This window comes from Crinia signifera, chromosome 5, assembly GCF_055691185.1.
Source record: "Crinia signifera chromosome 5, ASM5569118v1, whole genome shotgun sequence".
NCBI classification, from domain to species: domain Eukaryota; kingdom Metazoa; phylum Chordata; class Amphibia; order Anura; family Myobatrachidae; genus Crinia; species Crinia signifera.
In genome coordinates, this window is record NC_139221.1 from 330,147,116 (window position 1) to 330,175,002 (window position 27,887).

General features: G+C 52.8%; 1 protein-coding gene across 1 annotated transcript in view; it reads right to left on the reverse strand.

Annotated features, from left to right (window-relative positions):
• SHARPIN (SHANK associated RH domain interactor) overlaps nt 1–10,667 on the reverse strand; it is a 47,865-nt gene extending 37,198 nt beyond the window's left edge. The window contains exons 1-3 of the mRNA XM_083144983.1: nt 10,408–10,667; nt 2,095–2,269; nt 1,326–1,445 (exon numbers count right to left, since the gene is read on the reverse strand). Coding sequence (XP_083001109.1) covers nt 1,326–1,445; nt 2,095–2,269; nt 10,408–10,578 — 466 coding nt within the window. The 5' untranslated portion in view covers nt 10,579–10,667. The remainder of the gene's footprint in view (nt 1–1,325; nt 1,446–2,094; nt 2,270–10,407) is intronic.
• Between the last annotated feature and the right edge of the window lie 17,220 nt (nt 10,668–27,887).

Here is a 27,887-nt window from a genome sequence, read left to right on the forward strand (position 1 = left end):
CCAGGCTACAGTTATTCCCCAATAGAACACAGTACACCGACCCCACACTACAGTTATTCTCCAGTACACCACAGTACACTGACCCCAGGCTACAGTTATTCCCCGGTATAACACAGTACACTGACCCAACGCTACAGTTATTCTCCAGTACACCACAGTACACTGACCCCAGGCTACAGTTATTCCCCGGTATAACACAGTACACTGACCCCACACTACAGTTATTCTCCAGTACACCACAGTACACTGACCCCAGGCTACAGTTATTCTCCAGTACACCACAGTACACTGACCCCAGGCTAGTGTTATTCCCCGGTATAACACAGTACACTGACCAAACACTACAGTTATTCTCCAGTACACCACAGTACACTGACCCCAGGCTACAGTTATTCCCCGGTATAACACAGTACACTGACCCAACACTACAGTTATTCTCCAGTACACCACAGTACACTGACCCCAGGCTACAGTTATTCCCCGGTATAACACAGTACACTGACCAAACACTACAGTTATTCTCCAGTACACCACAGTACACTGACCCCAGGCTACAGTTATTCCCCGGTATAACACAGTACACTGACACAACGCTACAGTTATTCTCCAGTACACCACAGTACCCTGACCCCACACTACAGTTATTCCCCGGTATAACACAGTACACTGACCCCAGGCTACAGTTATTCCCCGGTATAACACAGTACACCGACCCCACACTACAGTTATTCTCCAGTACACCACAGTACACTGACCCCAGGCTACAGTTATTCCCCAGTATAACACAGTACACCGACCCCACACTACAGTTATTCTCCAGTACACCACAGTACACTGACCCCAGGCTACAGTTATTCCCCGGTATAACACAGTACACTGACCCAACGCTACAGTTATTCTCCAGTACACCACAGTACACTGACCCCAGGCTACAGTTATTCCCCGGTATAACACAGTACACTGACCCCACACTACAGTTATTCTCCAGTACACCACAGTACACTGACACAACGCTACAGTTATTCTCCAGTACACCACAGTACCCTGACCCCAGGCTACAGTTATTCTCCAGTACACCACAGTACACTGACCCCAGGCTACAGTTATTCTCCAGTACACCACAGTACACTGACCCCAGGCTAGTGTTATTTCCCGGTATAACACAGTACACTGACCCAACGCTACAGTTATTCTCCAGTACACCACAGTACCCTGACCCCAGCGTGTGGGTTAGTGTACTGTGGTAGAGGAGGGAGTATAATAGAGCTCTCCCTCTATGCTGGCGGTAACTCTGGAGATGGGTACAATGAGCCAACGCATCTTACCTTTTGTGCACAGGTCTGTGGGTGTCAGGAGTGGTTCTGCTGGGGGGGTATCCAGTGACGCCAGAGGCTTATTGGGTATAAGGGGCTTTGGTGCCAGAATAGTCTCCCGACTCTGCCCAGCTGAGGGGGGAATGAAAAACATGATCAACCATTCTAACTAAACAAAAAGAAATCCGGGCGAGTCCTGGAGCAGTTTGATATAGCAGCCCCCTTTCCCTTCTTATAAAGCAGCAGCACCCCCCAACTGCTGATTCCCCACAGTCCAGGGCCGCTATTTTGGGGTCTCTCGGTCACTGTAAGGCATAATAACGCTGGACAGTGTTTGGCACCCACAGATATGGCCGTCAGTGGAGATCTGTGCGACTATGAGAGACGGGCCATTGCTGGGGTGCATCTGTTACCATCTAAGTGACCTTTCGGGCCGCGTCAGGGAAAGCCGTCACCCGGCTGAAGCCTGTAATATTTTTTTGGAGCAGTCTCAGTAATATATTATTTTCCACGTTCCGTCTGCCACGTGTGGAGGTTCCTTCTGTATCAGCAAATGTGTATTTCACTATTAAAACGTAAACCTGTAGGCGTAGGAGATGTGTGCGCGATCAGCGCCTGCCTACACGCAACTTGCACCCTCAGCAGGCTGGCTCATGCACCCGGAGTGACGTTGGCGAAGCTGGACGAATCGGAATGAGCCCTGGCATCTCCAGACTAGGCGCTGTAGGAGGAGAGCGCCCCACGTTTACACAGGTTACAGTCCACACACCACGACACCCACCTTTTCTGACTTCCCGGAGCGAGCTGCTCACCACCGTCCACCACTTCTGGGCCTCCCGCTCGTCATCAAAGTGAAAGGTCATGGTGGCACCAGGGTTTGCCAGGACCGATAACTCGTGGCATCTGCAGTTCTTCAGTTCATAGGAGAGATCTCTCAGTTTGAAGTCCCCGATCACCTGCGGACAAAGAGAGACAGTCTGCTTACATGATAATGAGGATCATGTGACCTCTCCATCCAGTCACCACGGCGATACAGCTGCGCAGAGGGAGGCTGCACTGTGTGTGATCTTATTGGTCACATTCGGCTCCGCAGCACCACACAGGCACCTCCCCCAGGCATCCTGCCCCATGGAGCACTGGGAAGAGGAAGGCACCGCCCAGGAGCACCCCTGAGATACCCCACATGTACTGTATAAGGCAGCTTACAGAGATTCTGCTTCTCCTGTGTACCCCGAACACATAGGAAGAGTGTCACACATGAAACCATTCTCTATTTATCAAATGGTGCATGGCAGAGACTGGCGAGCCTCCAGCCTCACACGCCGCAAAATCTGGGGGGTAATTATTATGACAGGATGTAGGAACCTTAGCCATGTGCTGTGGCCCAAAGCGATAATCCCACTACCATCACACCGCAAGTAATCACAGAGACTGGCAATAATCCCAAAGGCAGGGGCAGTAATCCCACCACATTGCCGGCAATAATTCCACAGACGGGGGCGCAGTAATCCCACTACCACCACCAGGGCCATTAATGACAGAGATCGGCAATAATCCCACAGATGGGGGGCAGTAATCCCACTACCACCACACCACACCGCCAGTAATCACAGAGACCGGCAATAATCCCAAAGGCAGGGGCAGTAATCCCACCACCACACCGACATAGGGCAGTAATCACAGAGACTGGTAATAATCTCACCACCACCACACTGCCAGTAATCACAGGGATTGGCAATAATCACACAGACAGGGGCAGTAATCCCACTACCACCACACCGCCAGGGCCATTAATCACATAGACCGGCAATAATCCCACAGATGGGGGGCAGTAATCCCACTACCACCACACCGCCAGGGCCATTAATCACATAGACCGGCAATAATCCCACAGATTGGGGGCAGTAAACCCACTACCACCACACCGCCAGTAATCACAGAGACCGGCAATAATCCCAAAGGCAGGGGCAGTAATCCCACCACATTGCCGGCAATAATTCCACAGACGGGGCGCAGTAATCCCACTACCACCACACCGCCAGGGCCATTTATCACATAGACCGGCAATAATCCCACAGATTGGGGGCAGTAAACCCACTACCACCACACCGCCAGTAATCACAGAGACCGGCAATAATCACAAAGGCAGGGGCAGTAATCCCACCACATTGCCGGCAATAATTCCACAGACGGGGCGCAGTAATCCCACTACCACCACACCGCCAGGGCCATTAATCACATAGACCGGCAATAATCCCACAGATTGGGGGCAGTAAACCCACTACCACCACACCGCCAGTAATCACAGAGACCGGCAATAATCCCACAGATGGGGGGCAGTAATCCCACCACATTGCCGGCAATAATTCCACAGACGGGGGGGCAGTAATCCCATTTCCACCACTCCACAAGGGCCAATAATCACAGAGACCGGCAATAATCCCACAGATGGGGGGCAGCAATCCCACTACCACCACACTGCCAGTAATCACAGAGACCGGCAATAATCCCACAGATGGGGGGCAGTAATCCCACTACCACCACACCACACCGCCAGTAATCACAGAGACCGGCAATAATCCCAAAGGCAGGGGCAGTAATCCCACCACATTGCCGGCAATAATTCCACAGACGGGGGGGCAGTAATCCCACTTCCACCACTCCACCAGGGCCAATAATCACAGAGACCGGCAATAATCCCACAGATGGGGGGCAGTAATCCCACTACCACCACACCGCCAGTAATCACAGAGACCGGCAATAATCCCACAGATAGGGGGAAGAAATCCCACTACCACCACACCACACCGCCAGTAATCACAGAGACCGGCAATAATCCCACAGATAGGGGGCAGAAATCCACCACACCGGAACCAAATGGTCCAGTTTCATGGGACCAAAATCATTTGAAGCCCACTTAAAAGTTCTTCAATATGATACTGTATGTAAATGATCGTTTTATGTATATGGGTCAATTGGCTCCGAAGATATAGCCGGTTAAACGATATAGCCAGTTAAAGGGGGTGGTGGGGGGGGGGAAGTTTACTCTCCCCTTCACACCAGAAAAAGCAGGAACTAGGCTGGTGTATAAGGGGTCAGCCTAGGAATGTCCCTGCATCATCCTGGGACCATATTCCTGGGTAAATCCCTGCATTTTCTGGCAATAATCCCACAGATGGGGAGCAGTAATACCACCACCACCACGCCACCAGTAAATCAGAGACCAGTAATAATCCCACAGATGGGGGTCAGTAATCCCACCACCAGTAATCACAGAGTCCGGCAATAATCCCACAGACGGGGGGCAGTAATCACATAGACCGGCAATAACCCCACAGACGGGGGGGGGCAGTAATCCCACCACCACACCGCCAGTAATCACAGACAAGTAATAATCCCACAGACAGGGGCAGTAATCCCACCACCACCACACCACAAGGGCCAGTAATCACAGAGACAGGGGCAGGTGACATAGACAAAGGTGGGGACAAGATGCCAGGTGGAGGTGGCACTGCTGGGGCATCTGAGAGGTGAGGGCACCGCCGGGGCAGCTGACAGGTGAGGGCACCGCCGGGGCAGTTGACAGGGGAAGCCACTGCTGGGGCAGGTAAGGGCACTGCCGGGGCAGCTGACAGGTGAGGGCACCGCCGGGGCAGCTGACAGGTGAGGGCACCGCCGGGGCAGGTGAGGGCACCGCCGGGGCAGCTGACAGGTGAGGGCACCGCCGGGGCAGCTGACAGGTGAGGGCACCGCCAGGGCAGGTGAGGGCACCGCCGGGGCAGCCGGCAGGTGAGGGCACTGCCGGGGCAGCCGGCAGGTGAGGGCACTGCCGGGGCAGCTGACATAGACAAAGGTGGGGACAAGATGCCAGGTGGAGGTGGCACTGCTGGGACATCTGAGAGGTGAGGGCACTGCCGGGGGCAGTTGACAGGGGAAGCCACTGCTGGGGCAGGTGAGGGCACTGCCGGGGCAGCCGACAGGTGAGGGCACTGCCGTGGCAGCCGACAGGGGAGGGCACTGCCGGGGCAGCCGACAGGGGAGGGCACTGCCGGGGCAGCAGACAGGGGAGGGCACTGCCGGGGCAGCCGACAGGGGAGGGCACTGCCGGGGAAGCCGACAGGTGAAGGCACTGCCGGGGCAGCCGACAGGTGAAGGCACTGCCGGGGCAGCCGACAGGTGAAGGCACTGCTGGGGCAGGTGAGGGCACTGCTGGGGCAGCTGACAGGTGAGGGCACTGCTGGGGCAGCTGACAGGTGAGGGCACTGCTGGGGCAGGTGAGGGCACTGCCGGGGCAGCTGGCAGGTGAGGGCACCGCCGGGGCAGCTGGCAGGTGAGGGCACCGCCGGGGCAGCTGGCAGGTGAGGGCACCGCCGGGGCAGCTGGCAGGTGAGGGCACCACCGGGGCAGGTGAGGGCACTGCCGGGGCAGCTGGCAGGTGAGGGCACTGCCGGGGCAGCTGGCAGGTGAGGGCACTGCCGGGGCAGCTGGCAGGTGAGGGCACTGCCGGGGCAGCTGGCAGGTGAGGGCACTGCCGGGGCAGCTGGCAGGTGAGGGCACTGCCGGGGCAGCTGGCAGGTGAGGGCACTGCCGGGGCAGCTGGCAGGTGAGGGCACTGCCGGGGCAGCTGACCGGTGAGGGCACTGCCGGGGCAGCTGACCGGTGAGGGCACTGCCGGGGCAGCGGTGAGGGCACTGCCGGGGCAGCTGACCGGTGAGGGCACTGCCGGGGCAGCTGACCGGTGAGGGCACTGCCGGGGCAGCTGACCGGTGAGGGCACTGCCGGGGCAGCTGACCGGTGAGGGCACTGCCGGGGCAGCTGACCGGTGAGGGCACTGCCGGGGCAGCTGACCGGTGAGGGCACTGCTGGGGAAGGTGAGGGCACTGCTGGGGCAGCTGACAGGTGAGGGCACTGCTGGGGCAGCTGACAGGTGACGGCACTGCTGGGGCAGCTGACAGGTGACGGCACTGCTGGGGCAGCTGACAGGTGACGGCACTGCTGGGGCAGCTGACAGGTGACGGCACTGCTGGGACAGGTAAAGGCATTGCTGGGGCAGGTGAGGGCACTGCTGGGGCAGCTGACAGGTGAGGGCACTGCTGGGGCAGCTGACAGGTGAGGGCACTGCTGGGGCAGCTGACAGGTGAGGGCACTGCTGGGGCAGCTGACAGGTGAGGGCACTGCTGGGGCAGCTGACAGGTGAGGGCACTGCTGGGGCAGCTGACAGGTGAGGGCACTGCTGGGGCAGGTAAAGGCATTGCTGGGGCAGGTGAGGGCACTGCTGGGGCAGCTGACAGGTGAGGGCACTGCTGGGGCAGCTGACAGGTGAGGGCACTGCTGGGGCAGCTGACAGGTGAGGGCACTGCTGGGGCAGCTGACAGGTGAGGGCACTGCTGGGGCAGCTGAAGGCATTGCTGGGGCAGGTGAGGGCATTGCTGGGGCAGCTGATAGGTGAGGGCACTGCTGGGGCAGCTGAAGGCATTGCTGGGGCAGGTGAGGGCATTGCTGGGGCAGCTGATAGGTGAGGGCACTGCTGGGGCAGCTGACAGGCGAGGGCACTGCTGGGGCAGCTGACAGGCGAGGGCACTGCTGAGGCAGCTGACAGGCGAGGGCACTGCTGGGGCAGCTGACAGGCGAGGGCACTGCTGGGGCAGGTGAAGGCATTGCTGGGGCAGGTGAGGGCACTGTTGGGGCAGGTGAGGGCACTGCTGGGGCAGGTGAGGGCACTGCTGGGGCAGGTGAGGGCACTGCTGGGGCAGGTGAGGGCACTGCTGGGGCAGCTGACAGGTGAGGGCATTGATGGGGCAGCTGACAGGTGAGGGCACTGATGGGGCAGCTGACAGGTGAGGGCACTGATGGGGCAGCTGACAGGTGAGGGCACTGCTGGGGCAGCTGACAGGCGAGGGCACTGCTGGGGCAGGTGAGGGCACTGCTGGGGCAGCTGACAGGTGAGGGCACTGCTGGGGCAGCTGACAGGTGAGGGCACTGCTGGGGCAGCTGACAGGTGAGGGCACTGCTGGGGCAGCTGACAGGTGAGGGCACTGCTGGGGCAGCTGACAGGTGAGGGCACTGCTGGGGCAGCTGAAGGCATTGCTGGGGCAGGTGAGGGCACTGCTGGGGCAGCTGAAGGCATTGCTGGGGCAGGTGAGGGCACTGCTGGGGCAGCTGACAGGTGAGGGCACTGCTGGGGCAGCTGACAGGCGAGGGCACTGCTGGGGCAGCTGACAGGCGAGGGCACTGCTGGGGCAGCTGACAGGCGAGGGCACTGCTGGGGCAGCTGACAGGCGAGGGCACTGTTGGGGCAGCTGACAGGCGAGGGCACTGCTGGGGCAGGTGAAGGCATTGCTGGGGCAGGTGAGGGCACTGCTGGGGCAGCTGACAGGTGAGGGCACTGCTGGGGCAGCTGACAGGTGAGGGCACTGCTGGGGCAGGTGAGGGCACTGCAGGGGCAGCTGACAGGTGAAGGCACTGCTGGGGCAGCTGACAGGTGAGGGCACTGCTGGGGCAGCTGACAGGTGAGGGCACTGCTGGGGCAGGTAAAGGCATTGCTGGGGCAGGTGAGGGCACTGCTGGGGCAGCTGACAGGTGAGGGCACTGCTGGGGCAGCTGACAGGTGAGGGCACTGCTGGGGCAGCCGACAGGTGAGGGCACTGCTGGGGCAGCTGACAGGTGAGGGCACTGCTGGGGCAGCTGAAGGCATTGCTGGGGCAGGTGAGGGCACTGCTGGGGCAGCTGACAGGTGAGGGCACTGCTGGGGCAGCTGACAGGTGAGGGCACTGCTGGGGCAGCTGACAGGTGAGGGCACTGCTGGGGCAGCTGACAGGCGAGGGCACTGCTGAGGCAGCTGACAGGCGAGGGCACTGCTGAGGCAGCTGACAGGCGAGGGCACTGCTGAGGCAGCTGACAGGCGAGGGCACTGCTGAGGCAGCTGACAGGCGAGGGCACTGCTGAGGCAGCTGACAGGCGAGGGCACTGCTGGGGCAGCTGACAGGCGAGGGCACTGCTGGGGCAGGTGAAGGCATTGCTGGGGCAGGTGAGGGCACTGCTGGGGCAGCTGACAGGTGAGGGCACTGCTGGGGCAGCTGACAGGTGAGGGCACTGCTGGGGCAGCTGACAGGTGAGGGCACTGCTGGGGCAGCTGACAGGTGAGGGCACTGCTGGGGCAGGTGAGGGCACTGCAGGGGCAGCTGACAGGTGAAGGCACTGCTGGGGCAGCTGACAGGTGAGGGCACTGCTGGGGCAGCTGACAGGTGAGGGCACTGCTGGGGCAGCTGACAGGTGAGGGCACTGCTGGGGCAGGTAAAGGCATTGCTGGGGCAGGTGAGGACACTGCTGGGGCAGCTGACAGGTGAGGGCACTGCTGGGGCAGCTGACAGGTGAGGGCACTGCTGGGGCAGCTGACAGGTGAGGGCACTGCTGGGGCAGCTGACAGGTGAGGGCACTGCTGGGGCAGCTGACAGGTGAGGGCACTGCTGGGGCAGCTGAAGGCATTGCTGGGGCAGGTGAGGGCACTGCTGGGGTAGCTGACAGGCGAGGGCACTGCTGGGGCAGATGACAGGCGAGGGCACTGCTGGGGCAGATGACAGGCGAGGGCACTGCTGGGGCAGATGACAGGCGAGGGCACTGCTGGGGCAGCTGACAGGCGAGGGCACTGCTGGGGCAGGTGAGGGCACTGCTGGGGCAGGTGAGGGCACTGCAGGGGCAGCTGACAGGTGAAGGCACTGCTGGGGCAGCTGACAGGTGAGGGCACTGCTGGGGCAGCTGACAGGTGAGGGCACTGCTGGGGCAGGTAAAGGCATTTCTGGGGCAGGTGAGGGCACTGCTGGGGCAGCTGACAGGTGAGGGCACTGCTGGGGCAGCTGACAGGTGAGGGCACTGCTGGGGCAGGTAAAGGCATTGCTGGGGCAGGTGAGGGCACTGCTGGGGCAGCTGACAGGTGAGGGCACTGCTGGGGCAGCTGACAGGTGAGGGCACTGCTGGGGCAGCTGACAGGTGAGGGCACTGCTGGGGCAGCTGAAGGCATTGCTGGGGCAGCTGACAGGTGAGGGCACTGCTGGGGCAGCTGACAGGCGAGGGCACTGCTGGGGCAGCTGACAGGCGAGGGCACTGCTGGGGCAGCTGACAGGCGAGGGCACTGCTGGGGCAGCTGACAGGTGAGGGCACTGCTGGGGCAGTTGAGGGCACTGCAGGGGCAGCTGACAGGTGAAGGCACTGCTGGGGCAGCTGACAGGTGAGGGCACTGCTGGGGCAGCTGACAGGTGAGGGCACTGCTGGGGCAGCTGACAGGTGAGGGCACTGCTGGGGCAGGTAAAGGCATTGCTGGGGCAGGTGAGGACACTGCTGGGGCAGCTGACAGGTGAGGGCACTGCTGGGGCAGCTGACAGGTGAGGGCACTGCTGGGGCAGCTGACAGGCGAGGGCACTGCTGGGGCAGCTGACAGGCGAGGGCACTGCTGGGGCAGCTGACAGGCGAGGGCACTGCTGGGGCAGCTGACAGGCGAGGGCACTGCTGGGGCAGCTGACAGGCGAGGGCACTGCTGGGGCAGGTGACAGGCGAGGGCATTGCTGGGGCAGCTGACAGGCGAGGGCACTGCTGGGGCAGCTGACAGGCGAGGGCACTGCTGGGGCAGCTGACAGGTGAGGGCACTGCTGGGGCAGCTGACAGGTGAGGGCACTGCTGGGGCAGCTGACAGGTGAGGGCACTGCTGGGGCAGCTGACAGGTGAGGGCACTGCTGGGGCAGCTGAAGGCATTGCTGGGGCAGCTGACAGGTGAGGTCACTGCTGGGGCAGCTGACAGGAGAGGGCACTGCTGGGGCAGCTGACAGGCGAGGGCACTGCTGGGGCAGCTGACAGGCGAGGGCACTGCTGGGGCAGCTGACAGGCGAGGGCACTGCTGGGGCAGCTGACAGGCGAGGGCACTGCTGGGGCAGCTGACAGGCGAGGGCACTGCTGGGGCAGCTGACAGGTGAGGGCACTGCTGGGGCAGCTGGCAGGTGAGGGCACTGCTGGGGCAGCTGGCAGGTGAGGGCACTGCTGGGGCAGCTGGCAGGTGAGGGCACTGCTGGGGCAGGTGACTTGGACCCCATTGCCTCCTACTCACCGGGCCCCCCCTCTCGCTCCGCAGCACGGACAGGCGGAAGTCCCGGGCGCCCTCGGCCTCCACACTGAGCTGCAGCAGCACGTTGTCCTGGCCGCTCCCCGCTACCTCCCGGCTGGCCCGAACCGACACCAGGACGGTGGGCAGCGGCTGGGAGGGGACGGCCATAGCCATGTTACCCCAGAACGGGGCTCAGACAGCGGCCTCCCTGCGCCTCTCACTTCCTGATAATGGCGGCTTCAGCCCCGTACACAGCGCCACCGGCGGCCTCCTGCGGTACTGCACCCGGCCCCCAGCCACTGGCCTACCGTATATACCGTATATGCTGCCCTCAGCCCCGACCTACCGTACATACTGTATATGCTGCCCTCAGTCCCCGACCTACCGTATATACCGTATATGCTGCCCTCAGTCCCCGACCTACCGTATATACCGTATATGCTGCCCTCAGTCCTCGACCTACCTTATATACCGTATATGCTGCCCTTAGTCCCTGAACTCCCGTAAATACCCTATATACCAACCTCTTCTGTCACTGGCCTACCGTATATACCCTATATACTGCCCCCAATCACTGATCTACTGTATATACCCTATATACTGACCTCTGACCTACCGTATATATCCTATATGCTGACCTCTGTCACTGACCTGCCATATATATCCTAGTAGGTGATTCATTGCGCCCTATGGGCGCTCTTCACACCGGCGTAAGGGGCTGCGCCCCCTTAATTTGTGAACATTTGTATATGAGAAAGATGGTTAGAATTGTATGAAAGATGCCTGTATTGCAACTTAAGTTATAGGTGAAATGTGTTAAATAGAGAGCATATGATGTGGAAGGGGGTGTGTATTGTTTTGTTTAACCCCTTCCCGACATTTGACTTACATTTACATCATGGTCGGGATGTACTTCCCGACACATGGCATAAATGTACGTCATGAATGTAAACTGTCACCGCGTCTATAGACGCGGTGACAGAGGGACAATGGCTGCTGTCCCTGACAGCAGATATCTTCCCTCATTGCCCATCGGCGATCGCTGTGATTGGCTGTTCAAATGTGAACAGCCAATTACAGCGTTTTCTGTGTACCGGCGAATAACGTCGCTCGGTAACACAGGGATCGGTGGTGATTGGTGCTGTTAAGTACAGCACCAATCACCACCGGGTGTAAAGGGCTCACTGGTGGTCACCCCACCTCACCCCACCTGCCCCCAAGGCTGTGATTGGTCCGTCGGACCGACGGACCGATCACAGCCATTACACCTCACAGAAAATAACGGAGACAGCCCTGCAGCCGCCATTCCGGTCAGGAACAGCGTGCAGAGCGGTCTCCGTGCCCATCTGTCCCCTTATACTGACCTGATCAGCGTTGGTGGCATCCGTGCTGCCAGCTGCTGGTGCTTCCTGGTTGCTGTGGTTGCTGTTGCTTCCTGGTGCTTGTGCTGCTGCTGCTGTAGCGTCATTGTGTCAGAGAATATAATATTGTGTGATATAATTTTGTCTCTGCTGCCCCCTGCTGCCCCCCTTTTGTGCTGATCAGTATAAATTAACTGATCAGCAACTTTTTTGGGGTGCAGGTTTTTTTTTTTATATATACCCTGTCAGGTTGCACCAAAAGTTGTGTGCCTGATGCCCCTCACTGCTAATCAGTGTTGCATCACTGATCAGCAGTTTTTTGTTTTTTTTTGGAGGGTGCTGTGGGGTCTATTTTTTTTTACACCCACGGTGATTTTGTGGGTGTCCTGTGGCCGCTGAGCGCTGATCAGTGACGTACATCACTGATCAGCATTTTTGGCACAGGGTTGATCTAATTTTTTTTTTTTGGATCAAATTCCTGTTGCCTTTGACTCATCAGCAGTTTTTTTTTTTTTTTTGGAGGGTGCTGTGGGGTCTATTTTTTATTTTTTTTTACACCCACGGTGATTTTGTAGGTGTCCTGTGGCCGCTGAGCGCTGATCAGTGACGGACGTTACTGACCAACATCTGTGCTCAAATTTTTGGCGCAGGAGCTTTTTTTTTTTCTTTTAACTTACACGTGTTAAAGCACTACATACACACTACATACCCCCCATGTTGAAATAAAGTTTGTACCCCCCCCTACACTATACACGTGTTGAAACACTACACTTACACAAACACAAAAATAATAAAAATGTCCCAATCATCGCAAAGACTGTTTTCAGCGGAGGAGGCATATGCCCTTATTGCCTCTGACACTGACACAGCCAGTGAAGAAAGCGATGAATTACCATTCGTCTTAAGCTCCTCTTCCTCCTCTAGTGATGAGGGACCCCCTCAAAGACGCCCCCGTAGAGCAGCTGAGACCCCCCCCCCCCCCAATGATTGATCTCGTATGGACCCCACCACCAGACAATTTTGAGCCCCAGGTTCCTGAGTTTTTGGCCAACCCAGGAATCCAATTTGATACTACAGGCCTCAAAGAAATTGACTTTTTCAAAGTCTTTTTCTCTGATGATTTTATAAATTTAATGGTGGACCAGAGTAATTTATATGCCGGGCAGTTTATTGCCCAAAACCCCACGTCATCATTTGCTAGGTGGACCCCTGTAGATGCAGTAGAGATGATGACGTTTTGGGGTCTGGTGTTACATATGGGCATAGTTAAAAAGCCAGAAATTAGACAATATTGGAGTACAGATGTTCTGTACAGCACCCCACTTCATCGTATGGCCATGACCCGGACTCGTTTTGAGACGATCCTTAAATTTTTGCATTACAACGATAATGCACAGTGCCCACCCAGAGATGATCCAACCTTTGACCGGCTATTCAAAGTCAGGCCGGTCATTGATCATTTCAGCGCCAAATTTGCTGAGATGTACATCCCCGAAAAATTCATTTGTGTAGACGAGTCACTGATACATTTTAAAGGAAGGGTTAAATTCCGCCAGTACCTTCCCAATAAGAGGGCAAGGTATGGCATAAAAATGTATAAGCTGTGCGAAAGTACCTCAGGGTACACCCACAGGTTTAGGGTATATGAAGGGAAGGACACAAGAATTGAACCGCCAGAATGCCCCCCCTCCCTCGTAGGTGTTAGTGGAAAGATTGTCTGGGATTTAGTGCACCCCTTCCAGGGGCGGGCTGGGCAGGGTGCCATCTGCCCCCCAGGCCGCTCTGGCTGCTGTGCTGCGGGCCGCGCTGCCGCGGCCGTGTCCGCGGCCGCTTTGCTTTTTTTTTTTTTTTTTTTTGCCGGCGGCCATGTTCCTGTGGTTTTCTATATGATGTCAGCGGACTGTGGCCACAGGAACATGGCCGCCGGCCTCCACGGCTACGTGGAGGAGGGCTCCGGCCGGCAGCCTGTTCCCTCTTGTCCCCGGCGGGCGGCAGTGGCAGTCGGCAGACGCTGGGTGCGGTGGGGACGTCATGGCGTTGACGCCTCCCACCCACGCGTCTGCTCTGCATCTGCACTCTAGACTGGACTGGAGGAAGGCTGGGGCCGCACGCTGCTGAACTACTCATGGCGTGGGGGACACTTCAGGAGGCCGCCGCCGCCGCAGAGACGCAGAGATGGGAACTGAAATTTAACAGAGTGACACAGTAGTAAGTTAACATAAAAAACTACATATCTGTTGTGCTGTGTCATGTATATTAATAATAATGCCATGACACCACAGGCTGCTCCACCTGTATAATAATTCGTGTCATGGCATTACTATTAATAATAGTAATGCCATGACACAAATTATTAAACAGGGGGAGCAGCCTGTGGTGTCATGGCATTACTTTTATATTATACTGGGGGAGCAGCCTGTGGTGTCATTATTATTGTACAGGGGGAGCAGCCTGTGGTGTCATGGCATTAAGCCATGACACCACAGGCTGCTCCCTCTGCATAATAATAATACCATGACACCACAGGCTGCTCCCCCTGTATAATATTAAAGTAATGCCATGACACCACAGGCTGCTCCCTCTGTATAATAATAATGCAATGACACCACAGGCTGATCCCCCCTGTATAATAATTTGTGTCATGGCATTACTATTATTATATTATACAGTGGGAGCAGCCTGTGGTGTCATTGCATTATTATTATACAGCGGGAGCAGCCTGTGGTGTCATTGCATTATTATTATACAGCGGGAGCAGCCTGTGGTGTCATGGCATTACTTTTATATTATACAGGGGGAGCAGCCTGTGGTGTCATGGCATTACTTTTATATTATACAGGGGGAGCAACCTGTGGTGTCATAATTATTATTGTACAGGGGGAGCAGCCTGTGGTGTCATGGCATTATGCCATGACACCACAGGCTGCTCCCTCTGCATAATAATAATGCCATGACACCACAGGCTGCTCCCCCTGTATAATATAAAAGTAATGCCATGACACCACAGGCTGCTCCCTCTGTATAATAATAATGCAATGACACCACAGGCTGATCCCCCTGTATAATAATTTGTGTCATGGCATTACAATTGTTATATTATACAGCGGGAGCAGCCTGTGGTGTCTTTGCATTATTATTATACAGCGGGAGCAGCCTGTGGTGTCATGGCATTACTTTTATATTATACAGGGGGAGCAGCCTGTGGTGTCATGGCATTATGCCATGACACCACAGGCTGCTCCCTCTGTATAATAATAATAATGGCATGACACCACAGACTGCTCCCCCTGTATAATATAAAAGTAATGCCATGGCACCACAGGCTGCTCCCCCTGTATAATAATTTGTGTCATGGCATGATTACTATTGTTATATTACAGTATACAGTGGGAGCAGCCTGTGGTATCATTGCATTATTATTATACAGGGGGAGCAGCATGTGGTGTCATGGCATTACTTTTATATTATACAGCGGGAGGAACCTGTGGTGTCATAATTATTATTGTACAGGGGGAGCAGCCTGTGGGGTCATGGCATTATGCCATGACCCCACAGGCTGCTCCCTCTGTATAATAATAATGGCATGACACCACAGGCTGCTCCCTCTGTATAATAATAATGCCATGACACCACAGGCTGCTCCCTCTGTATAATATAATAATAGTAATGCCATGACACAAATTATTATACAGGGGGAGCAGCCTGTGGCATCATGGCATTATTATTATACAGGGGGAGCAGCCTGTGGTGTCCTGTCTTTTACGCAGGGGTGCAGCCTGTGGTGTCCTGTCTTTTACGCAGGTGTGCAGCCTGTGGTGTCCTGTCTTTTACGCAGGGGTGCAGCCTGTGGTGTCTTGTTCTTTATTTATGCAGGAGAGCAGACTGTGGTGTCCTGGTATTTATTTATGCAGGAGAGCAGCCTGTGGTGTCCTGTTCTTTATATATGCAGGAGAGCAGCCTGTGGTGTCCTGTTCTTTATATATGCAGGAGAGTAGCCTGTGGTGTCCTGTTATTTATTTATGCAGGAGAGCAGCCTGTGGTGTCCTGTTCTTTATATATGCAGGAGAGCAGCCTGTGGTGTCCTGTTATTTATTTATGCAGGAGAGCAGCCTGTGGTGTCCTGTTATTTATTTATGCAGGAGAGCAGCCTGTGGTGTCCTGTTCTTTATATATGCAGGAGAGCAGCCTGTGGTGTCCTGTTATTTATTTATTTATGCAGGAGAGCAGCCTGTGGTGTCCTGTTCTTTATATATGCAGGAGAGCAGCCTGTGGTGTCCTGTTATTTATTTATGCAGGAGAGCAGCCTGTGGTGTCCAGATCGTTATTTATGCAGGAGAACAGCCAGTGGTGTCCTCTTCTATTTTTTATACAGGTGAGCAGCCTGTGGCAGGGGCGGAGTGGGATGGTGGGAAGCCAGGCAAATTTTCAGTGTGCCATGTCCCGAACCCCTCTCAGTGGCCATTCTCTTACAAAGCCGGGCTGATACATACAAAACATTAATTAATTAAAAAATTAATACATATTTTTTTTAATTAAAAACCTGCATTTAACAATGCGCTACTTATGGGCCACTTATGCGCTACTTATGGGCCAGTGCTCTTGACTTGCCCCCCAGGCTAAAAGTTGCCAGCCAGCCCCTGACCCCTTCCTGGATAAGGGTTATCACCTCTATGTGGATAACTTTTACACCAGCATCCCCCTGTTTAAGGCCCTTGGTTCAAGAGGTACAGCAGCTTGCGGTACTGTGCGCAAGAACCAAAGAGGCCTCCCAAAAACGCACGTTGCCCAATTACTGAGAAAGGGTGAAAGCAGGGCACAATCCACCGAAAATATGTTGTTGGTCAAATATAAGGACAAGAGGGATGTCCTTATACTGACAACAATTCACGGAGACAGTACCACCTCCGTCCCTGTACGAGGTACCAGTACCCACACCTCAAAACCTAATTGTATCCTAGATTACAATAGGTACATGGGCGGAGTGGATCTTTCAGATCAGGTACTGAAGCCGTACAGTCCCCTGCGGAAAACAAAAATCTGGTACAAGAAGCTGGCCGTGTATATCATCCAGATGGCACTGTATAACGCTTACGTGCTATTCCGTTCTACCAGCCAGAGGGGGACATATATGCACTTTCAAGAGGAAGTCATAAAGGGCCTAATATTTGGGAACCAGCAGGCAGAGGGCCCCAATACTTCTAGTACTGGCCCCCGTATTGTATCAGGGCAGCATTTTCCTAACGAAATCCCCTCCACTGGAAAAAAGGGCAGGACACAAAAAAGGTGCAAAGTTTGCTATAAAAAGGGAATAAGAAAGGAAACTATTTTCCACTGTGAAACTTGCCCCGACAAACCCGGCCTATGTATAAAGGAGTGTTTTAAAATATACCACACATCTATGGATTATTAGGTTCATCATTTCACCGTGCTTCGGGGGTCTTGCTAATGCCACATAGCACCCACCAACATTCCACCAGAATCTGAGCTGCAAAATCCAAAAATCACTCCTTCCCTTCTGAGTCCTGCCATGCACCCAACTGGTATTTTTTGGTCACATATGAGGCATTGCCATACTCGGGAGAAATTGGGGCACAGATTTTGGGGTGCTTTTTCTCCTTCATACCTTCTGAAAATGAAAAATTTTGAGCCAGAACTGCATTTTTGTGTAAAAAAATGTAATTTTTCATTTTCACTGCCCAGTTGTATCAAAATTGGTGAAACCCCTGGGGGTTTGAAATGTACACTATACCCCTAGATGAATTCCCTGAGGGGTGTAGTTTGCAAAATGGGGTCACTTGTGGGGGGGTTCCACTGTATTGGTGCTTCGGGGGTCTTGCTAATGCCACATAGCACCCACCATTCATTCCACCAGAATCTGTGCTGCAAAATCCAAATATCACTCCTTCCCTTCTGAGTCCTGCCATACACCCAAATGGTATTTTTTGGGCACATATGAGGCATTGCCGTACTCGGGAGAAATTGGGGCACAGATTTTGGGGTGCTTTGTCTCCTTCATTCCTTGTGAAAATGAAAAATTTAGAGCCAGAACTGCATTTTTGGGTAAAAAATTAAATTTTTCATTTGCACAGCCCAGTTGTACCACAATTGGTGAAACCCCTGGGGGTTTGAAATGTACACTATACCCCTAGATGAATTCCTTGAGGGGTGTAGTTTGCAAAATGGGGTCACTTGTGGGGGGGTTCCACTGTATTGGTGCTTCGGGGGTCTTGCTAATGCGACATAGCACCCACCAACATTCCACCAGAATCTGTGCTGCAAAATCCAAATATCACTCCTTCCCTTCTGAGTCCTGCCATGCACCCAAATGGTATTTTTTGGTCACATGTGAGGCATTGCCGTACTCGGGAGAAATTGGGGCACAGATTTTGGGGTGCTTTGTCTCCTTCATTCCTTGTGAAAATGAAAAATTTTGAGCCAGAACTGCATTTTTGTGTAAAAAAATGTAATTTTTCATTTTCACAGCCCAGTTGTACCAAAATTGGTGAAACCCCTGGGGGTTTGAAATGTACACTATATCCCTAGATGAATTCCCTGAGGGGTGTAGTTTGCAAAATGGGGTCACTTGTGGGGGGGTTCCTAACTTTTAGCATCTTATGGTGCCTAGAAACCTACATGGTGCCTAAAAAATAATCTCATAAAAAGGAGGCTCCAAAATCAAGTAGGTGCTCCTTCTATTATGAAGCCTGTGGTTTGGTCAACGTGCACACTAGGGCGACATATAGGATATTTATGAAAACAAAAGAATTGGGGGAATCAATTTTAGTCACATTTCTCTAGTAAAATCTACTGTGTTCCTTAGAAAAATGTATTAAAATTGAAAATCAGCAAAAAAAATGAAATTTTGAAATTTCACCTACACTTTGTTTTAATTCCTGTGAAACACCTAAAGGGTTAACAAACTTCCAAAATGCTGTTTTGAATACTGTGAGGGGTGCAGTTTTTGAAATGGCATCATTTATGGGGGTGTCTCACATACAAGTCCCTCAAAGTCACATCAGAACTGAACTGGTCCCTAAAAAAATCAGTGTGTGAAATTGGTACTCTTTACCTAGAACGGCGCCCATCGGGGTGATCGCGGGATCGCGGGCAGTACATAAACGGCCGCGGCGCGATGCCCGCGATCACCGCGATTTTCCCATAGGGAACAATGTTAAAAAGTCAGATTGATCGCGATTTTGCATTCAATGCCTCAATGCCCGCGATTTTACCATAGGAATCAATGTTAAATGGGCTACAGAGCCCAAATAGGCTCAATTAACCCTTAAATGTCACCCCAATTTTTTTACGCCACCCCACGATCCACGCCAACCCGAAGCGTGGCGAGCGCAGCGAGCCCGCGAGGGGCGGCGGTACGCGTCCTCCGACCTTTTCATGCCCTACTATCCACGTCGGCGTGGAGTTGAGAATAGAATAGTGTGGCGAGCGCAGCGAGCCACCGAGCCCGAAGCGTGGCGAGCGCAGCTATACGCGTCCCCTCGCGGACTTCACAGGTGTCCGTGGCGACGCCGACACCTGTGAAGCCCGCGAAGGGACGCGTTTACCTGTGAAGGTATCCGCGTCCCCTCGCGGGGCTCGCTGCGCTCGCCACGCTTCGGGCTCGGTGGCTCGCTGCGCTCGCCACACTATTCTATTCTCAACTCCACGCCGACGTGGATAGTAGGGCATGAAAAGGTCGGAGGACGCGTACCGCCGCCCCTCGCGGGCTCGCTGCGCTCGCCACGCTTCGGGTTGCCGTGGATCGTGGGGTGGCGTAAAAAAATTGGGGTGACATTTAAGGGTTAATTGGGTCTATTTGGGCTCTGTAGCCCATTTAACATTGATTCCTATGGGAAAATCGCGGGCATTGAGGCATTTAACATTAAAATCGCGATCAATTAGGCTTTTTAACATTGTTCCCTATGGGAAAATCGCGGTGATCGCGGGTACACGATTTTGATGTACCCGCGATTTACCCGCGATGCCCGCGATGCCCGCGATTTTTTACCCCCGACGCCCGCGATTCTGATCGCGGGCGCCGTTCTAGGTAAAGAGTACCGTGAAATTTTCTTGAAAATTTGAGAATTTGCTATTCATATTTTAAGCCTCCTAGTGTCCAAAAAAATTAAAAGGAGGTTGAAATAATGATGGAAACATAAAGTATACATATGGTCTATGTTAGTTATTAACTATTTTGAGTGGTATGATTATTTGTCTCACAAGCATTTTGCAAATTTCTAAATTTTCAATTTTTTTACGACATTTTGGTATTTTTCACAAAAAAACACAGACTGTATCGACCAAAATTTACCACTAACTTGAAGTACAATGTGTCACGAGAAAACAATCTCAAAATCACTGGGATAAGTAAAAGCAAAAAAAAGTTATCCCCACATAAAGTGATACATGTTCAGATTTGAAAAAAAAGGCTCTGTCAGGAAGGCAAAAACAGGCTGCGGCGGTAAGGGGTTAATTAAAAAGCGGTTACAGAGTAAGATGTACATTGATAGTGTGGATGGTACAGTGACATTTGTGGGTGTGGGGGGGGTGCTTGCGTGTTGTTGAGGTGTGTGCAATAGTATAGTACGGTGTTTTTGAGTCAGCGGCTCCCCACTGGTGGAGGTCACGACACAGGAAAACAGGAGGCTGGGTAGTGATAGGGGTGTGTGGGCATAAGGGGGACTAAAGAGGAGGGTGGGAGACACAGTGCAGCTTCTGCCAGTGGGTGAGGGTCCAGCGTGGCAGCACAGGAGTAAAGGACGGTGGCCCTGAGTCAGTGTCTCTTCCAACTGGGTGGGAGTTAGGGTGCATGAGAGCAGGAGGCTGGGCTATAAGGCATGATAGGGGTATATGGGCAACACATCGTCAGCGACTCCCCAGTGGTGGAAGTTACGGTTCAGGAAAGCAGGAAGCTGGGTAGTGATAGGGGTGTGTGGGCATACGGGGGACTAAAGAGGAGGGTGGGGGACACTGTGCAGCTTCTGCCAGTGGGTGACGGTCCAGCGTGGCAGCACAGGAGTACAGGACGGTGCCCCTGAGTCAGTGTCTCCTCCTACTGGGTGGGAGTTAGGGTGCATGAGAGCAGGAGGCTGGGTGGTAAAGCATGATAGGGGAATGTGGGCAACACAGGGTGAGCGGGTCCCCACTGGCGGAAGTTATGGGGCAGGAGAACAGGAGGCAGAGCAGTGATAGAGGTATGTGGGCATGTGGGGTAGTAAAGGTTTTTGGCTGTTGAAGAGTAGGGATGGGCATTGGTGCAGATGCCATCGATGGTTGGCATTGATGGCGATTTTGCACCCTGCCATCGATAGTAGTAACAGATTACTTGGATAACCATCGATTGTTGTAGCTTTCGATGGTCATCCATTATATCTGACTGAATAGGTCGTGGGTCAATCAGAACTTGGTGGTGGGACTTCTGGGTGTGGGGGGCGGAGCTATGCTCCGTGTCCCGGCACCTTAAAAAAATTTGAAACTTGATCGGTTCTCCTTTTGCCATCGATGTAGGGAAACCATCTGGTCCTCCCACATCGATGGCAAAAGTATTCAACATCGTCCATAAACCATCGATTATTTGAAATCATTGATGGTCGATGGGCATCCCTAAAACTGGAGGAGGGTGGGGGACAGTATGCAGCTCCCGGCAATGGGTCGCGGGGGTATACTAACCTCTGTCACTTACCTACCATATATATATATATGTATCCTATATACCATGGGTCCTCAAACTGCGGCCCTCCAGATGTTGTAAAACTACAAATCCCAGCATGCCTTGCCACAGTTTTAACACTCCCTTATAGCAAAACTGTGGCTAGGCATGCTGGGATTTGTAGTTTCACAACATCTGGAGGGCCGCAGTTTGAGGACCCATGCTATATACTAACCTCTGTCACTTACCTACCATATATATATATCCTATATACTAACCTCTGTCACTTACCTACCATATATATATATCTTATATACTGACCTACCATATATACTATACACTGACCTCTGTCACTGACCTGCCATACATATCCTACATACTGTCCTTTACACTGTGCGGGGGCCTCTCTGTCACTGACCTACCGTATATACCCTACATACTGACCTCTGTCACTGATCTACCGTATATACCCTACATACTGACCTTTACACTGTACGGGGGCCTCTCTGTCACTGACCTACCGTATATACCCTACATACTGACCTTTACACTGTACGGGGCCTCTCTGTCACTGACCTACCGTATATACCCTACATACTGACCTTTACACTGTACGGGGGCCTCTCTGTCACTGACCTACCATATATACCCTACATACTGACCTTTACACTGTACGGGGCCTCTCTGTCACTGACCTACCATATATACCCTACATACTGACCTTTACACTGTCAGGGGCCTCTCTGTCACTGACCTACCGTATATACCCTACATACTGACCTCTGTCACTGATCTACCGTATATACCCTACATACTGACCTTTACACTGTACGGGGGCCTCTCTGTCACTGACCTACCGTATATACCCTACATACTGACCTTTACACTGTACGGGGGCCTCTCTGTCACTGACCTACCGTATATACCCTACATACTGACCTCTGTCACTGATCTACCGTATATACCCTACATACTGACCTTTACACTGTACGGGGGCCTCTCTGTCACTGACCTACCGTATATACCCTACATACTGACCTTTACACTGTACGGGGGCCTCTCTGTCACTGACCTACCGTATATACCCTACATACTGACCTCTGTCACTGATCTACCGTATATACCCTATATACTGACCTTTACACTGTACGGGGGCCTCTCTGTCACTGACCTACCGTATATACCCTACATACTGACCTTTACACTGTACGGGGGCCTCTCTGTCACTGACCTACCGTATATACCCTACTTACTGACCTTTACACTGCACGGGGGGCCTCTCTGTCACTGACCTACCGTATATACCCTACATACTCACCTCTGTCACTGACCTACCATATATACCCTACATACTGACCTTTACACTGTAGGGGGGCCTCTCTGTCACTGACCTACCATATATACCCTATATGCTGACCTCTGTCACTGATCTACCGTATATACCCTACATACTGACCTCTGTCACTGACCTACCGTATATACCCTACATACTGACCTCTGTCACTGATCTACCATATATACCAACCTCTGTCACTTACCTACCATATATATATACCCTATATACGGACCTCTGTCACTGACCTGCCATATATACCCTATATACTAACCTCTGTCACTTACCTACCATATATACCCTATATGCTAACCTCTGTCACTTATATACATCCTACATACTGACCTTAACACTGTACGGGGGCCTCTCTGTCACTGACCTACCGTATATACCCTATATGCTAACCTCTGTCACTTATATACATCCTACATACTGACCTTAACACTGTACGGGGGCCTCTCTGTCACTGACCTACCGTATATACCCTACATACTGACCTTAACACTGTACGGGGGCCTCTCTGTCACTGACCTACCGTATATACCCTATATGCTAACCTCTGTCACTTATATACACCCTACATACTGACCTTAACACTGTACGGGGCCTCTCTGTCACTGACCTACCGTATATACCCTATATGCTGACCTCTGTCACTGACCTACCGTATATACCCTATATGCTGACCTCTGTCACTGATCTACCGTATATACCCTACATCAGAGGTTCCCAATCTTTTTTGATTCACGGCACCCTAGAGTATCAGAATTTTATTTTACGGCACCCCTAGGCCCCCAAATAAATAATTAGATTGAGTTTATATGTGATTCTTAGGGTCAGTTATGTGGTAAAGGGCAGGATTTGCTTCTGTTTGTACACATTTTATGATTGGCAGCCTCCAGCACCAGTTTTGCTCATAAATAATTAACCATTAATAATTTGAATTGGTCCTGGACCACCAACCCAGGGCACCCCTGCATGTGTCCCGAGGCACCCCAGGGAGCCACGGCACACAGTTTGGGAACCACTGCCCTACATACTGACCTTTACACTGTACGGGGCCTCTCTGTCACTGACCTACCATATATACCCTACATACTGACCTTTACACTGTACGGGGCCTCTCTGTCATTTACCTACCGTATATACCCTACATACTGACCTTTACACTGTACGGGGGCCTCTCTGTCACTGATCTACCGTATATACCCTACATACTGGCCTTTACACTGTACGGGTCACTGACCTACCGTATATACCCTACATACTGACCTTTACACTGTACGGGGGCCTCTCTGTCACTGACCTACCATATACACCCTACATACTGACCATTACACTGCACGGAAGGCCTCTCTGTCACTGATATACCATATATACCCTACATACTGACCTTTACACTGTCGGGGGCCTCTCTGTCACTGACCTACCGTATATACCCTACATACTGACCTCTGTCACTGACCTACCATATATACCCTACATACTGACCTTTACACTGTACGGGGGGCCTCTCTGTCACTGACCTACCGTATATACCCTACATACTGACCTTTACACTGTCGGGGGCCTCTCTGTCACTGACCTACCGTATATACCCTACATACTGACCTCTGTCACTGACCTACCGTATATACCCTACATACTGACCTCTGTCACTGACCTACCGTATATACCCTACATACTGACCTTTACACTGTACGGGGGCCTCTCTGTCACTGACCTACCGTATATACCCTACATACTGACCTCTGTCACTGACCTACCGTATATACCCTACATACTGACCTCTGTCACTGATCTACCGTATATACCCTACATACTGACCTTTACACTGTACGGGGGCCTCTCTGTCACTGATCTACCGTATATACCCTACATACTGACCTTTACACTGTACGGGGCCTCTCTGTCACTGACCTACCATATATACCCTACATACTGACCTTTACACTGTCAGGGGCCTCTCTGTCACTGACCTACCGTATATACCCTACATACTGACCTCTGTCACTGACCTACCGTATATACCCTACATACTGACCTTTACACTGTACGGGGGGCCTCTCTGTCACTGACCTACCGTATATACCCTACATACTGACCCTTACACTGTCGGGGGCCTCTCTGTCACTGACCTACCGTATATACCCTACATACTGACCTTTACACTGTACGGGGGGCCTCTCTGTCACTGACCTACCGTATATTCCCTACATACTGACCTCTGTCACTGACCTACCGTATATACCCTACATACTGACCTTTACACTGTACGGGGGCCTCTCTGTCACTGACCTACCATATATACCCTACATACTGACCTTTACACTGTCGGGGGCCTCTCTGCCACTGACCTACCGTATATACCCTACATACTGACCTTTACACTGTACGGGGGGCCTCTCTGTCACTGACCTACCGTATATTCCCTACATACTGACCTCTGTCACTGATCTACCGTATATACCCTACATACTGACCTTTACACTGTACGGGGGCCTCTCTGTCACTGACCTACCGTATATACCCTACATACTGACCTTTACACTGTATGGGGGCCTCTCTGTCACTGACCTACCGTATATATACCCTACATACTGACCTTTACACTGTCGGGGGCCTCTCTGTCACTGACCTACCATATATACCCTACATACTGACCTTTACACTGTCGGGGGCCTCTCTGTCACTGACCTACCGTATATACCCTACATACTGACCTTTACACTGTACGGGGGCCTCTCTGTCACTGACCTACCGTATATACCCTATATGCTGACCTCTGTCACTGATCTACCGTATATACCCTACATACTGACCTTTACACTGTCGGGGGCCTCTCTGTCACTGACCTACCATATATACCCTACATACTGACCTTTACACTGTCGGGGGCCTCTCTGTCACTGACCTACCGTATATACCCTACATACTGACCTTTACACTGTACGGGGGCCTCTCTGTCACTGACCTACCGTATATACCCTATATGCTGACCTCTGTCACTGATCTACCGTATATACCCTACATACTGACCTCTGTCACTGATCTACCATATATACCCTACATACTGACCTTTACACTTTCTGTCACTGACCTACCGTAGTAACACTATTTCCTAGTTGTGGACCTTTCGTGGTGACCAGGAAGTGGTTATTCAGGCGCACAGAGATTGTGTATTTTACAGTTATATTATTGGACATCACCAGATGTCAGCTGCCCGCCCACTTCCTACCTAACGTGCCCCTATATCTAAGTGCCTTCATAGTCACTTAGATCTGAGTGCACCTTCCGCATCATTCAGTAGTCGCCGACCATCAAATGATTGGGGTGGTATCCCAGAGCCTGCAGACGCTTATGTTAAACATCCATTCGCAGGCAGTGTGGGCGGACCTGCGCTGCAAGGGGGGGGGGGGGGGCAGAGGGCCCGGTACCAGCCGGGCAGGGTCCGGTAGAATCAACCAAGGTAAATGCCTTGTGCATTGCGTCCATAGACTACAATAGGCGTACCTGCGGGGGCCAATCTCTGGAATATTTAGCATTCTGGATAACGGTAAACCAGGCATGCAGGCAGCATTGCATCTGCTCCTCATCAAAGACCCGCAAATTGCGGGATTTGCCTTAGTGGGGGCGGGGCTTGATGACATCTACATCAGGCCCCGCCCCCCAAAGTGCTGCTGACAGTGTCCTATTCGGGTCTCAGTCTCCTCTTTGGGCTTCTCCTGCAGTGACATGGTTTTGTCCATCTAAGAAATATTTTGTCACAAAGAGTGAACTAGAATAAGGGCCACAGTTCCTGCTGGAGCCTGCAGAAAAATAGCCCTGGTCCACACTAATGGAAAGCAGAAGTGCCCTTCTCTCTTCCTCCCAGTGTCACACACAAGTGGCACCACACTCTCATTTCCCGATTGAGGCAGAAGGGATGACAGTTACCATCGCTGACATATAACTGCTCTATGCTGCCACTACCCATCTGGACAGATAACAAACAGGCCAGCATCATGTCTGACACCACACCTGGTAAATCTATGATGATGACGTTATTCAGAGACTCATCCCGAAGATTATATCATTGAGAAGGATAACGAGTCATGTTGTATATAATTGACTGTGGTGATACATTAACCCTTTGAGTGCCAAGTAAATTTGTCAAAGTAGGTGTGAAAATTGCCCAGCAAACCTTTGTATTCATCGTGATATATGGAGATGCGCATTGGCTTACTATGCACCTAAACTGAAGCATATTATTGGTGATTCCTTAGATTCTAATTGCTATAAATGCCAGGCCCCTGATGCGGACCATGCCCTCATTCTGGTTGGCGTGCGAATGCCGGGATACGGTCATTGGGTCTACAGCAAGTTGGTCGACAAACATTGGGTTGACATCGTTAGGTCGACATGGTTCTAGGTCAACATTGGTCAAGGTCCACATGGGTCTAGGTCCACAGGGGTTTAGGTCGACAGTGTCTGGGTTGACAGTCAAAAGGTCGACATGGGGTTTTTCACAGTTTTTTGAGCCGACATGTGCCGACAGGCGGTATTTCATACCCTACCATCCACTAGAGCGTGGTGGGAAAATAAAATAGTGTGCCCGAAGCATTGCGAGTGCAGCGTGCGATGCAAGGGGATGTGGTGCACTGGAAACTGTGTCCATGTTGACTGTCGAATTCGGATAAAAAAACAGTGAAAAACCCCATGTCGACCTTTTGACTGTCGATCTAGACACTGTCAACCCAATGCTTTTGTCGACCTATTGACCTGTCGACCTAAAATCATGTTGACCTAGACCCATGTCAACCTAGAACCATGTTGACCTTGACCTATGTCGACCTTTCCCCATTTCAACCCAACGGTGTCGATCTAATGCATGTTACCCAACTTGCTGTAGACCAAACGATCCCAAACCGCGAATGCCTGCTCCCCGCTACACGCTGAACAGGGGCGGATTGGGCCACCGGGAAACCGGGCCATTTCCCGGTGGGCCGGCCCAAAACTCTGTAAATACGGGCTGGCCGCGCTCCCCCCTGGACTGTCTGGGCACTTTGCCCACATCCAAAATGGCCAGGGGAGGGCTGCTGCACATTCCCCATCTCAGGCCCCAAGTGAGGTCCCTGTGCTGGGCTGTGTGATAGGGTTGTCG